Source organism: Sciurus carolinensis, chromosome 2 (genome assembly GCF_902686445.1).
Source record: "Sciurus carolinensis chromosome 2, mSciCar1.2, whole genome shotgun sequence".
NCBI lineage: Eukaryota > Metazoa > Chordata > Mammalia > Rodentia > Sciuridae > Sciurus > Sciurus carolinensis.
In genome coordinates, this window is record NC_062214.1 from 12,575,559 (window position 1) to 12,588,508 (window position 12,950).

Consider the following 12,950-nt stretch of genomic DNA (forward strand, 5'->3'; position numbering starts at 1 on the left):
ACCCTACCTTTGTCTCTGTCCCCAGCCGGGCTGTCGTTTCCCAGATAACCTCAGACCTACACGGATGCCAGCAGCATTCCTCAGACGAGCTGAGCTGCCAGAGTGAGGCGGCAGCTTCCTGCTCTTTGCCCCAGAAAACATTTCAAGTGATCAAGTGATCAGAGAGAGGGCGGAGGGCGGGGGAGGATGCGGCAGCTGCTTATGCAACACGCTTTAATCCAGGGTTAAAATCCTCCGCGCACCCGCGGCCCATTTCACTTCCTCATCGGGTTGTGGAATTGGTTGCACACGAGATCCGCCAACAACCCCAGGCCCGTTTGTTCCTCCAAAAGCAGCACCCGCAGAAACCGTGTTGCGATCTGAACGGCTGCTGCCGCAGGGCCTGTTCAGGCCTCTGCCATTTGGTTCCCAAAGTTCCCCTCCCCAGGAAGAGCCGGCCCCTCCCTTCTGGTGAGGCCCAGGCCTGCTGCTTTGGGTGTCGGACCTTTGTCAGCCCAGGTGGCAGTGGAGATGTCCCTCCCTGCATCTCAGCCTCAGCAACCCAGAACAACAAAATCCTGTCCCTTTTCAAAAGCCTGGGCCCTGCTCTACAGGACCGGGTGTTTGGATTCCCAGCTTGATCCTGAGCCTAGGATTCCTGGTCTCCTATTTATGCACATCCTCTGGGTGATCTGCTCTTGGTTTTCTTTGTGGGCTGGTGTGGGACAAGAAAGTCCACAGGTCCGCTTCTCAGGGGGAGAGTGGAGACCTTTGGGGCAGCCCCTAAAGGAAGGCACTCGGTTACCTTCTGTTGTTCCGGTTTGCATTTTTTTTTTAAATCTTGTTTAAGCTCCTGGTTAAGAAAGCAAAATAGAAAGCAACCTTGAACATTTTAAAGACCCATTTGGATTTGCCTTTCTTTGCCTTTTCCACAAAGGCAGCTTTAGGAAGAAACAGGCACTGACCTCCCAATACTACTGAGACGGGTGGAATTATAAGCAGCTCTGAAAAACTAGTTAATATTTTACTGGGGAGCAGTGCCAGAGATGGGGGGCGGGAGGGGCTGCCAAGTGTAGGTCTGTGCGTGAAATAGTGGTTCCATCTGCCTTAGGGGGCGAAAGGATGCCGTTCTCCGTAGAAATAAATGGAAGCAGGAATCCTTATGAAGCTCTTGGGATGTGTCTGCCCACTGTGGAGGGTCCAGCCCCCAGAACACACTTCCAGGGATGATGGTGGGAAGGGCTAGTCTGTGGGTGTGGAGGCCGACTGTAATGGGGTGCTTGTTTCCTGGCTGGGTTTGACATCTTTCTTTCTCCCTCTGGGTTTAAATGGCTTCTCAGACCGAGAAGCGGACTGCCTGTGTGCCCTGGATTCAGAAGGTCCACGCCTCCTCGGGAAGCAGAGGCGAGAGACAGCAGCGCTCTCTCTCTCTCTCTCTCTCTCTCTCTCTCTCTCTCTCTCTCTCTCTCTCTCACTGCATCTGCCTGGCCAGCAGCAGCTGGTACTTTTCCACAGGCCTTTTCTGCCATCTCAGGGCCTAGTTTTTCCCAGCCAGGCCCAGAGTGCGAGAGAGGGTTAACAGGCAGGAAGCTGGAGCCATCGCAGACTAATACGGAAGTCAGATTTTTGTTTAACTGACAGGTTTAGCAGGCCTCGGCGGTGGGGGAGGGGGCCTGGAGGGGAAGGGAAGTTAGTAGGTGGAGGCATGTGGCCTGCTAGGAACGCATTTGGCTTTTCTTAGGGTAAGCACGGAGAGGGCCCCCCTTGGCATCTTGGCAGGGAGGCAGGAACCCATTTTGCTGTTCCTTTGAGGACGGCGGAGGGGGGCCAGAGGTTAGACTGCAGCCGGGCCATGGCTCCCTGGCCTGCTTCTCCAGGAGGCATTTTGACAATGACTAGGCAAACTTGACCACTCTCCCCTCCTCCCGCAGTGGCCCGCTCCTTTCCTCTGAGGAGCCGGGCTGCCTGTGGCCATTTCCTAGGCTGGCTCCAGTGCTGCTGTGAGGCCTGCCTCCAGCCCTTTCTCTCGGTCCCTTTGATGTTTCCTGGGGCTCCTCGCTCCTCTGCTCAAGCTTCCCCCTGGAGAACCCCTCTGCCGGCTCTCTCTAGAAGAGGGCCGGCCTTCCTCCTCGGAAAAGGCCATGGCTGTGAGGCCAGGTGAGGGTGAGCCCTTCCAGCCCACCCCAGTGCGCCCTTCCAGTGGCATCCGGGCCAGGCCGGCCGCACTGGTTTGCCAGTGCCGGGGAATCCAGCCAGGGTGTGGGAGAAGTGCGTGCGGGGGCCCCTTTCCCAAGTTTTTCTTGCCGCAAAAGGCCTAGGTTAGCCTGTCTTTTTCTATGCACAGGATGGCTCTGGCTCACCCGAGCCTCACAAAGATAATCGCTCAGGAAGTGTTTCAGCCAATCCGGGGCGGCTTTACACTCCGATTTGCCGGGGCAGCCAATCGGGGATGAGCTTTTATTAGGCGGCCAGATCATCAGCCGAAGTGCCAAACCCTTTTTCTGTGAGAACTAGGAGCCTGTCCTCCATGTTTTATAAGTATTGACATTACACAGTGTTAACAATGCATCCACAGAGGTAAGCTCGGCTTTTTAACCATCTTTTTCCCCCTCCCTCTGAGACATCCGAGTTGTGGGCGAGCAGTGTGACGTCTGTGGCTGGCCGTGCCTCACTCACCCCAGAGCACTTAGGTTAACTTGGAACTGTTTAGAGAGATTTTTTTTTTTCCTTTTTTTTTTTCTTTTTTTTCTTTTTCTTTTTTTTTTTTTCTCTTTTTGCTCTCTTGGGTCACATGGCTAAGTAGCCATTAGCCATAGCTTGATTTTGCAAACTGTCAAGGGCCTGGCACACCTTTTCTTCCACCAGGGCATGGTGTTTCTGGAATAGTTTGAAGCTAGACCCTGGTATGCCAAGAGAGAAGCTTTCTTTTCCTTTTTCTCCCCTCCTTTCCCCCTTCCTCTCTCTCTCTCTCTCCCCTGCACTATTGTCTCCTTGTGTCACATGCCTGCTGGGGGAAGAAAATGGAAGGTGAACACGCAGGCTTCTCTCCAAGGAGCGCTCATGGCAGACAGCAGAGCAGGCAAGTTTGCCTCTCCAGAGAGGTTCTGGGAAGGCTGGACTAAGTTCTGACAAGAGAGGACGTGCATCTGAAAGAGAACCCAGCCCTCAGCAGAGCAGAGCTAGGAGCGAGGGTGGCTCTGGGCCTAGGTGGGTGGTGGGGTGTGTTCCTCCTCTTTCTCTTCCTCTCCAGAGCTTCTCCCTTGAAACTACATGGTTCAGCCTTTTTTCCTGACTTAGCTTGATACAGAGTGTTCTGCAAACCAGCCTACAGCCAGCCAATGTTTCTGAAAGTGTTTGCTAGGCTCTGGAGGAAGTTTTTGGAGTAGGGATGGGGGTTGGGGGGGCGGGGTGGGGGGGTGGGAGAATCTTGGACAACATCCTGCAAAAAAAAAATCTGGGAGGACTCTGAAGCCTTCAGCTTTCTACTCTTGCATGATGTTCAATGAACTAATGTATCTTTTATCTTTGTTTTCATTTTTCTTGCCTTTTTTTTAACATTGTATCATCCTCTGTGCTCCTGTGTGATGGAGTGCAGAGGAAATAAAATCATGTCTGTGGCTCCTGACAGCATTCCATATCCAGTTGTTGGGTTGTATTGTTGTGGTGCTGGTGTGTGTTTTTAATAATACCATGTAACTGTTTAAAAAAATTTCCTTTTTGATCAAGTCCCAAATCTGCCAGCCTGTTCTCTCTTCCTTACTGTGGAAAAATGAGACGGTTACTTGAACATTTGTTGGGTAAGTAAAGCAATCCATTTCCTCTGTGACCATGTATCAAGAGTTTTGCGAACATTTGGGGACTGTTTGGAAGAGGGGATCTTGGGCTACAGCAGCTGGGGGCTTCATTAGCAGGAACAAAATGGGAGCTTTTGAAGAGTGTCTGGAGTTGAGGTGACTGTTTGAATCCACTGTTTTTCCTGATAACCTGCAGCTAGGAGGGAAGATTTCACTTCCTGTTTACCCTCAGCCAGGGGAGAAATGTTCAGTAGTACATTGTCACTTGCTTCTGCACCTTTAACTGGGTTTGTTTGGATCTTAGAACTCTGGGTAGGTGATCTGCTTGTTTTAGTGTAATGAAACTGCTTGTTCTTAGAGTCACAGAGCCCTACAAACATGGGGGACGGGGAGCTGGTGGTGTGCGTGTGGGGGTGAGGGTGTCAGTACTTAGTTGTAGGGTACTTACATATAGTGCAAAATCCCACCCACCACCAAACTTGGTTTCATTCAGGACTTCACTGACCAACAGATCTGGCCTTTTTCTGTGCCTGACCCACACGTCTGTACGCATGCTGACCTGATTTGGCTTTATTTCTCACTTTTTACCTTTCCCCAGATCTCTGGATGCTGTAGCTAGAATTTAAAAGTGAAAAGAGTCAACTTTTTGCCTTTTGCTTTAGAATTCCCCTGGAAATTCACTACATAAATTTCCAACTGGGAGACCAATCCAGCATGATTGCAAATGCTAGAAATACATTCAGTGTCTGTGTTATGCCAACCTGATGGAGTCGGTAATCTTTCTTTTTAAATTAGCATCCAGCCACCCAACTTTTGACACCAGTTGGATGAAGGTGCATTAAATAAGGAAAAATGCACCAGATTCTAAGCTGAAGTCCAAGACGGGCCAGCATCCCAGAGTCAAAGCGCAGAGGGTTGGTGATGTTTTATCCTTAAACTGAACAGCCCCCCCGCCCCCCCGCCCCCCCCAAGTTAAGTTCAGACTCTTAGCTATTTTCTTTGTTCTTATCTCCTTGCTCTAAATGGAAATTACATATTGAGGTTCTTGTGGCCTCCCTAGGAGCAATATCTAATCACAAGCCTGGTTTGGTGCCTTCAGCGTTTGCATAATACTGTGTGTGTTGGGCTGGAAGGAGACTCGGGGCAAAGCATTTGTCCTCTAAAAGCTTGCCTGAAAATGGCCCCCACAGGTTTGGAAAGCCGAGACCTGTTTTCAAGTGTGCCGCCCAGCACGTTCCCAGCCCTGGATCAAGCTGGCCACTTTTCCTCTGGTACTGTGGCCACCACCAAGCACGGGTCGGTAAAAAGTTAATTGCTTTCAAAGTCGCCTTGTTTTCCAGTTCCTAAAGGGAAGGAATGTCTGCATTGCAGCAGGACTAGGTAGGGACAGCAGTGCTGGCCCACCAAGCAGCCCAATGGGCTGCTTCTCTCTCGCTCTTGAACCAATAGACTGGGAGGAAAGGTTAACGATTGACAGTTGGAGTGGCCGGACTGAGAAAGGGTGTTCTGGAAATTTCTACCATCTTTGTTCCTTTTAGGGAAAGCGGGTCCCCAGGCTGAAGAGTCCTGCATTCCATTCCTCGGGCATCCCCCTCCCCCGCTTTCCTTCTCACCAAGGTAGAATGTTCCTCTGCCACACTGGTAAATTGCAGAGGGAGGAACAGAGTGATGGGCTGTTTTCCTTTTTCCTGCTGCCTCCTCAGTCCCCAAAGAGGATGACAGCTGCAAGGAACAAACACAGACACACTGGAGCTTTTGATTCCTCTTTTTTTTTTTTTTTTTTTTTTCTTTAAGACCCTCCAGGATGGATGCACTTTCTGCTTTGGGAAATTAAGTGGCATTCACGTGGGGGAGGGGGAGCAACTGCTTTTATTAGCTCCAGAAAATGGTCAGTGTTCAGTCTGTAACTAGGAATTAATTATATATAATCACTCAGTAAACTTTCTTCAGAGTTTTTCTAATTGCTGAGCATGAACATAGTTAGCCGGTTGGAGCCAAGTCCAGTTACTTTTATAATTAACAGCTCAAAGATTTGAGTCAGAAAGAAAGAAACAATGAGGCCTCTTGGTTATAAATTAGGGATGAAAACAATAGCTATTTTCCTTTCTTTCTTGTAACCCCTTTTCTTTTAAACAAAACATCCCCCCTTTTCTTTTCCTGGGAGAGCCAGTAGGGAATCTGCAGCAGATCTTAAAAAGAGAAGTGGAAAACGAGTAACTTTTTAGAAAGCTGGTAACCTAGAAAACCTGCAGGCAGAGGTAGGTTGTGGAAGGACCAACCACTTGCAGTGGGTGATCTCTTTGTTTCTTCTGCCTTCTCTCCCCTTCTCTCCTCTGGCAGAGGCAGCAACATTTGTCAGCCCTAGATCTCGTTTTGCCTCTGGTTGACCCTGGAAAGAAAGATACTTTCAAGGGGGCCTTCCCCACCCCGCAGAGACCTGAAAGCCTGCGTGTTTGGAGGCCTGCGGTTGTTCTTAAAATGCACAAACAAGTCCGGGTTCACCCTTGGCCTCAGGTTGCTGCACTGGGGCGGCCCCTCCCCCGCCCGCTCTCCTTACAGACAAACAAGCAGGCGGTGGCCACGCCAGCTCTGCAGCCTGAGCTTGCCAGGCTGGCCCTCCCCATCACGGTCACCTACCTACCGGCCGGCGCCAAGCCAGTGCCCGTCCCTGCCCCAGCTTGGCCCTGGGCTCTGTGCCCTCTTTCTCCCCTGGAGCAAAAAGCAGTCACCTTGAAACGCCTCGCTCCCAGCACTGGAGGAATTCTGAGGCCAATTCTCAGACCTTAACAGTAAATGACGTTCTCCACCATGAGGCTGGTAGTTTGGCCTCTGAAAACGGGTTTTGCAAAACCCCTTGTTAATTCTCAGGGCCCTGTTGGGGGTGGACAGAAATCTAATTTGTGAGTATCCTGTGCCTTGGAGAGGGGAACGTGGGACTTGGGTTTCTCCTCTGCAGACTGGGGTTGGCTTTCCTTGATGTCTTGATGTCTTAGGGGTGGCTCTTCAGAGGGCTGGGTGCCTGGTGGCCGTTTTCAGGCTTTTAATTTTACCTTGGCCTCAGCCTGGGGTGCAGCCCTCTGGGGTAGCTTTTCAGATACCTGCTGTTCCAGAAGCACTTTCATTTTACCTACCTGCTGTGTGGATGCAGAGCTGTTTCCCATGCACTGAGCGGGGGAATGGGCTTCTGCCCACCCCCAGCCCACCCCCAGCCCACCCCCAGCCTGCGCCCTGGGAACATGTTTGCACAGACACCTGTCTGTCTGTGCGTCTGCCATGGGGCTGCGGGATTCCTAACCTTCCCCGACTAGTTCCAGGACCAGGGGGCCCATCACAGAGCCTCCTGTTGAAGGCTCAGAGTCTAAAAGGGGAGGCTTTTCCTTAGGAACCTGCGACTTCACAAACTGTCATTGCAGGTTCTTCTTTTTTTTTTTTTTTTTTTTTTTTTAAGCTTCTAAACGTTGGGTTGTTGGTGTCCTTTGGTCGGGCTTTTCCTGGTTCTGATATTTAGGAAGGTGGCTTTGAAACTAGCAGGGCTGCTTAAACACAAGCTCAGCTACTGAACAAACTGCTACCATTTTAGCTTCAATACAGGAATGAGGCAGAGTTGCCAGACGCCATTTTAAGAATCCTGCATAAATAGCTTAGCCACCGATGACTGCCTGTTTTAGGTGAGTGCTTATACAAAGCTGCTCTGCTAACCATTCCCTCCCCCTGCCAATTTAAGAAAAAAAATTAATTGCAGATTTTAGGGAAGCATGTGTTTTTTTTTTTTTTTTTTCTTTTTTAAATTTGGATGTTCACTATTTTGTGATCTAGAAGAGGAAGATGTTCCTGCCTTGGGGATTAAATATTTCTTACAGCCTGGACCATTTTGGGGATTTTGAATGAAAGTAAAAAACCAGGAAAAGTCCTGTCGAATGATGCATGATTCTTGAATTGCCGTGTGATGATTCTCATCTGAGAACCAGAGTCTTGTGCATGCTGGTTATATATTCTAGCTGGGTTAGAGATTGTTGGTTAAGAGTCAAATGATAAGGGCACTTAGGGAAAAGAAGTGTCTGGGCATTGTGAATCCAGGCATTTTTCTGTCAAACCTAGATGCCTTTTCTTTTCTTTCTCTCTCTCTTTTGGAAGTGTGGAAGGGATGAGATTCTTGGGAATTGCGGACCAGTCCTGAGTCCTTCTGAGTCCTCAGAATTAATAACCAGAAGGCTTAAAGCATGGAGGTGCAGCAGTCCATCTGTAACTTTTAATTGCTCTTTTTTCAGTGCATGCAGGTTCAGAAGTAAGCACAGACTTTTCTTGCTTTGGCATTGGGAGAGAAAGCTTTTATTCTTTTGGGGAGCAGGAGGGGGGATGGTCTTGGTTGTGTTTATAGGTGCTGTTCTTCCTTCTTTGAATAGCCTGGACTGTATCAGTTTGTGAAATCCACAGGCAAGTGACTTGGGTAAATGCGAGTGTAAAAAGGTGGCGGTGGTGGTGGCGGTGGTGGCGGTGGCTACAATGTATACAACTAGTTGATGGTGAATTTTCCTCTGGGACTGTTGGATGATTTTTCAGCTAATCTCACCCTTTCCTTTAGCGGCCCCGAGTCTCCCCAACAGACCTTTAAAAAAAAGAAAAGTAATGTCAATTTGAAACCAGGACTCGTCCTTCCTTTGTTTTTGATTTAAATGATCAGGTTGCAGGAAGCCAGCAGATATGGAAGGGAGCGTATGTGTATTTTCTAAGACTTAATGTGTTAATGGCAGAAGTTCAAAGCATCTCTCTCCAGATGCAGCTGCCTGTTCTTTTTTAAAAAAAATATTTGACTGTTTTCCCCACAAAATGACATAACAGTTCTTAAACCTAAATTGACCAAGATCTGTTGGGCATTCAGATAGGCACAAATCTTTTTTCTCACTGCCCCTTTTGATGTGATATTTGTAGCCCCCTCCCCCCATAACATACCAGTACTTAACACTAAACCAAAAAACCTGAGATCAGTGGTGTAGAGAAAAGGAAGTCCCTTTAGATGTGGCTATTGGAAATGACTAATTGTGCATTCTGGTCTTTGCTTTTGTAAATCAAGTTTTTTTTTTTTTTCCCCCTTCTTTTAATGCATAGATACTGCAATTTCCTTTAGTCAAATATAAGTGTGTGTGTGTGTGTGTGTGTGTGTGTGTGAGAGAGAGAGAGAGAGAGAGTGTGTGAGCTTGCACACGTGTGCATGTGCCTGTGCATATATGTGCACAGGTTTCTTTTGAAAGGATGGCTTGCTGGTCTGTAAAAAAGATGGTTTTCTTAACCATTGTGCTTGAAATCCTGGGCTCAAGCTGGTGGTGCTGTTGCTGAAGTTAGGTGATTATGGTGCCCACTTGTAATACTTGGAAAGATAAAACAGCTTAACTTTTTTTTCCCCTTCTCTCTTTTGCTCCAGAATTGATTATCTTAAACTCAGCAGCAAACAGCTACCCCATAACTAGTTTGCATTTCTGAGCCTCTCAGCAGCATTCCTGCCTGAAGTATTCAGCTCCTCCAGGCTGTTACAAGCCAAATAATTGTTCTCGTGAATGCATTCCTCCTCCATGATCAATACACCTTTGAATGTTTTCATCGCAGCAGAAATCCTTCAAGTGGGTTTTTTGGCTGTGTTAGGCCTAATTGTTTCTTTCACCACTGTACATTTTAGTTGGAGCACAGATTAGCGTTTTCTGCATCACTCAAAATATGGGATCGGTTTCAAGAAGTTTAGGATTTCACAGACTTCGTGCTGGAGAGGGAAACTGAATTCTAGTTGCTAGAAAGATCAAGGTTGCTCTTTAACCTTTTGAAGTTAACCATCTACCCATCTCCGAGAGCTGTGTGGGGCTTTTTGTTAAAGTTTATTTCCAGTCATTCCAAGCAAGAACCACCCCAGCAACAGCATCCAGTTGGACAACCCATGTGTGTTCCAGCGATGTATCGTGGGCTGAGAGGTGTTCCTCTGAAGTTGGAGCAAAGAAGTATTAGTGCTAAAATCACCTTCAATAAGTCACCGTTTTATTATCGTATGTTAGTGATGCGTTTAAATTTAGTAGGCTGCTTTCTTCTGAGGAAAACCATTTGTGACAACATGTCAGTTGTTTCTTTGGTGATTTGTGTCACTGGTTTCTCTACAGATGCTGTGTAAATTAAATTGTTAATGGGGTCCAATATCGGAATGCTAAATGTGTTAATATTCTGACGTACACCCAAACCACCCTCCTCCTCCTCTTCTCTGCGGGGACTAGTTAAGTTGGAGGCCTGCAAGCTCCTCTGATTTAATTCTGAGCTATGATCTTTTCCTCTCTGTACAGCTCCCATCCTGAACTCTCTCCTCCCAGCAAACCTGGGAATCTTCTAAACACGTCTCCATGCTACACTGGGCTTCCAGGCCCGAGGCTGCCTTTGGGGACTCATCTTTTGCCTTGTCACTGTCTCAGAGGGCCGAACACAGACAGGACATTCTTCTCCAGCCTTCTTCCTGTCCTGGCTTTGAGTCTTCCCAGTGGAAAATTCCAGCCATATCAGCTGGCGATGCACCCCTGCTTCTTGTTGAACCGCGGTCTGATGGAATCGCTTCTAGAGTGGTGGCTGAGTCCTACCGTGGCAGTGTCAGCCTGCATGTTTGGAAAGTTCTAGCGCCTCATGCCCTTCACACCTATAAATGCAGAACTTCACTTCTTCCCTGGGCTTGGCTTGTGAGGTGGCGTGGGGGGAAGATCTGGAATGGCCCAAGTCCCAGCGGAGAGGGAGAGAAGGTTCTGGAAGACTTTCCAGCTAAGGGAGCTTGCTTTCCCTCCTCCTCTCCCCAACCCTTGACTCTCAGCTTGTGCTTTTACACGGTCTTTCCTCATTCCGTTTTTGTGGTGGAGGATAATTAGTCACAGCTCAAAAGGAAGCCATGCCTGCTATACAAGGAAGCAGCAGCCAGGGGGTGGGGGTGCAGAGACCCCAAGCCTAATTCGTGGAATGGATGCTGATTGTTTGAATTGTTTTGTGACCAGCTTATTTTGCTTCCACTCCCGACATATTTTTCTACTTTGTAATTTAACCTGTATCTTTTTCTTTTTTTTTTTTTTTCCTTCTCATGTTCCTGCCTCATCAGAGAGTTGTAAGATTTAGGGGGGAGGTCTTGGAAGTACTCATGTAGAATTCAGAGAGCAGAACTCTGGGTACTCTGCAAAACACCTCCGCCAGCCTGCCTGCCTTTGAACCAGGGCTGGTGGTGAGAAGCTGGTTTATTTGAAGGCTGGGTTCTCATGGGCCCAGGGGGTAGGTTGTAATTGTGTATCCAAAAAGATCTGCCTTTTTGCATTGCCCATAGCATGGCAACTGGAATAGTAATTTGACTTAAAGAACCACCTAGTGTTTTAAAGAAGTCCTTTAGGAATCTCCACACTGTTGAAATCAGGTGTGTTCTTGCCCCTGCGGTGGAGAAGGATGGGGCTTGTTTAAAGGTGGGCTGTGGCTGGGTTTCTCAAGGGCTGCCCCCAGCAGGCAGGTTCTCAGCCTACCTAAACATGAACGTAATTTGCTCTGTTTCAGCTTGGCTGAAGAGGAAATAAAAACAGAACAGGAGGTGGTAGAGGGCATGGATATCTCTACTCGCTCCAAAGGTGAGTAAAACTCTTGCATTATCTACTCCTCGCTAAGGAAGACATGGGGATTGCTTTTTGTTATTGGGGTGCAGTGAAGGGTGGCCCTCTGAGCTGGCGCTGCGGCACCCTGTGGATTGTGAGATGTGGACCCTTTGGCTGAACCTGATTTCTGGAGAAATCTTGATTGTTTCTTTCCCCCGCCTGTGTGCGTAGGTGTTACCTACTTGTCGGGAATTGTCTCGACATTATGTTTTAGGCCTGGGTCGGGCCTGTGGATGGCTGGCAACCTGTCTCCCAGGGTGGTTCCTTCAGGAGTCAGAATTTCAATAAAGCGTGTTCTGGAAGCCACTGGAGTCTGCAGCTGCTGCTGGCTTCCTGATTTTAGCAGCAGGCCTCTTTGGGATCTCAAGTGGGATGAAGTTGACCTGCTGCTTGGAGAACAGTGTTCTGGGTTGGAGATAAGAAGGAAGAGCCAGGCTTTCGGGAATGCTGGGGGCAGTGTTTGCACTTAGGGCAAAGTGTGGCCAATGAGGGCAAGTCTAGTTTCTAGAGGGTGTGTGGTGGACGCCCCCGTCTCAGGTGACTGAGGAATTGGTACTCTGTGAGACTCCAGGGTTCCCCTGAGGGAGCGGTCACTCACCTTTCCTCGGTGTGCTTTTAGAAGTGAGCTGCTGAGTCCTGTTGGTGTCTGCTTGTTGGAAATGCTTGTCCCCAAACTTAATGTCTGGACCAGGGTATTCATTCCTTCAGCACCGCCTGAGTGCCTGTCCGAGCGCGGGGCTCTGGGTCAGGGTGTGGGAGGGGCTGCAGAGAGGTGCTTACAGAGCCTTCCAGAAGGACATTCTCATCTGGCCAGAGGATCACAAAAAGTGACTCCCTAAAGGCTCCTGAAACAGGGCTGGGGATGTAGCTCAGTGGGTAAGTGGGTAGAGCGCTTGCCTCGCGAGCACAAGGCCCTGGGTTCAAATCCCCAGCACCGCAAAAAAAAAAAAAAGATTCCCGAAACAAATTTTGAGAATTTTGTTTTGAGAATTTTTATAAGGCAGCATGCCACACACACACACACACACACACACACACGTACTACACTACACATATTTACTTATTTATTCATTTCCGGTAGTGCCAGGGTGTGAGCCCAGGCTGTGTGCCTGATAGGCTCTGTCCCGCTGAGCTGCACCCCGGATCTTTTTATTTTGGGACCGGGTCTTGCTAATTTGCCCAGGCTGGCTTCCAGCTTGCCTCGGCTTCCCCAGTAACTGTGATGACAGGTCAGTATGGCATTTGAGTCTGGGGAGCAGGGAGAGGAGGCTGGGCCTCTGAGATTCCGTTGCCGAGGAGAGTCCCGGGCACCGCGAGCAGGAGGTGCTTCCCAGAGTGGCGTCTGGAGACACTTGTGCCACCTGCCTGCTTGTGGTTGTTCAGTGAGCCCGGAGAGGCGTGGTTGGCCTTTGTCCTTGTTCTGCTGCTTGCTGTCTGTGTCTGACCTGCCGTTTTCTTGTCTGAAAGGGGTGCCGAGTTTGAGTCTAAGGCTCCCCAACTTATAAAAATGGCAGTTGTGTTGCTGAAGTGCTTA

The 12,950-nt window shown here is 48.8% G+C and overlaps 1 protein-coding gene across 23 annotated transcripts in view; it reads left to right on the forward strand.

Annotated features, from left to right (window-relative positions):
• The first annotated feature begins 1,679 nt into the window (after positions 1–1,679).
• Zmynd8 (zinc finger MYND-type containing 8) overlaps positions 1,680–12,950 on the forward strand; it is a 105,692-nt gene continuing 94,421 nt past the window's right edge. For 3 of the 23 annotated variants that reach the window (XM_047535220.1, XM_047535241.1, XM_047535252.1), the window contains exons 1-3: positions 1,680–1,721; positions 2,324–2,556; positions 11,322–11,392. In XM_047535220.1, coding sequence (XP_047391176.1) covers positions 2,543–2,556; positions 11,322–11,392 — 85 coding nt within the window. In that variant the 5' untranslated portion in view covers positions 1,680–1,721; positions 2,324–2,542. Of the gene's footprint in view, positions 1,722–2,323; positions 2,557–2,891; positions 3,059–3,721; positions 3,777–4,666; positions 4,688–4,963; positions 5,070–6,500; positions 6,674–7,353; positions 7,442–8,029; positions 8,059–9,876; positions 10,388–11,321; positions 11,393–12,950 lie in introns of those variants that run through there. The other 20 variants (XM_047535245.1, XM_047535253.1, XM_047535261.1 and 17 more) reach the window with 17 other exon arrangements.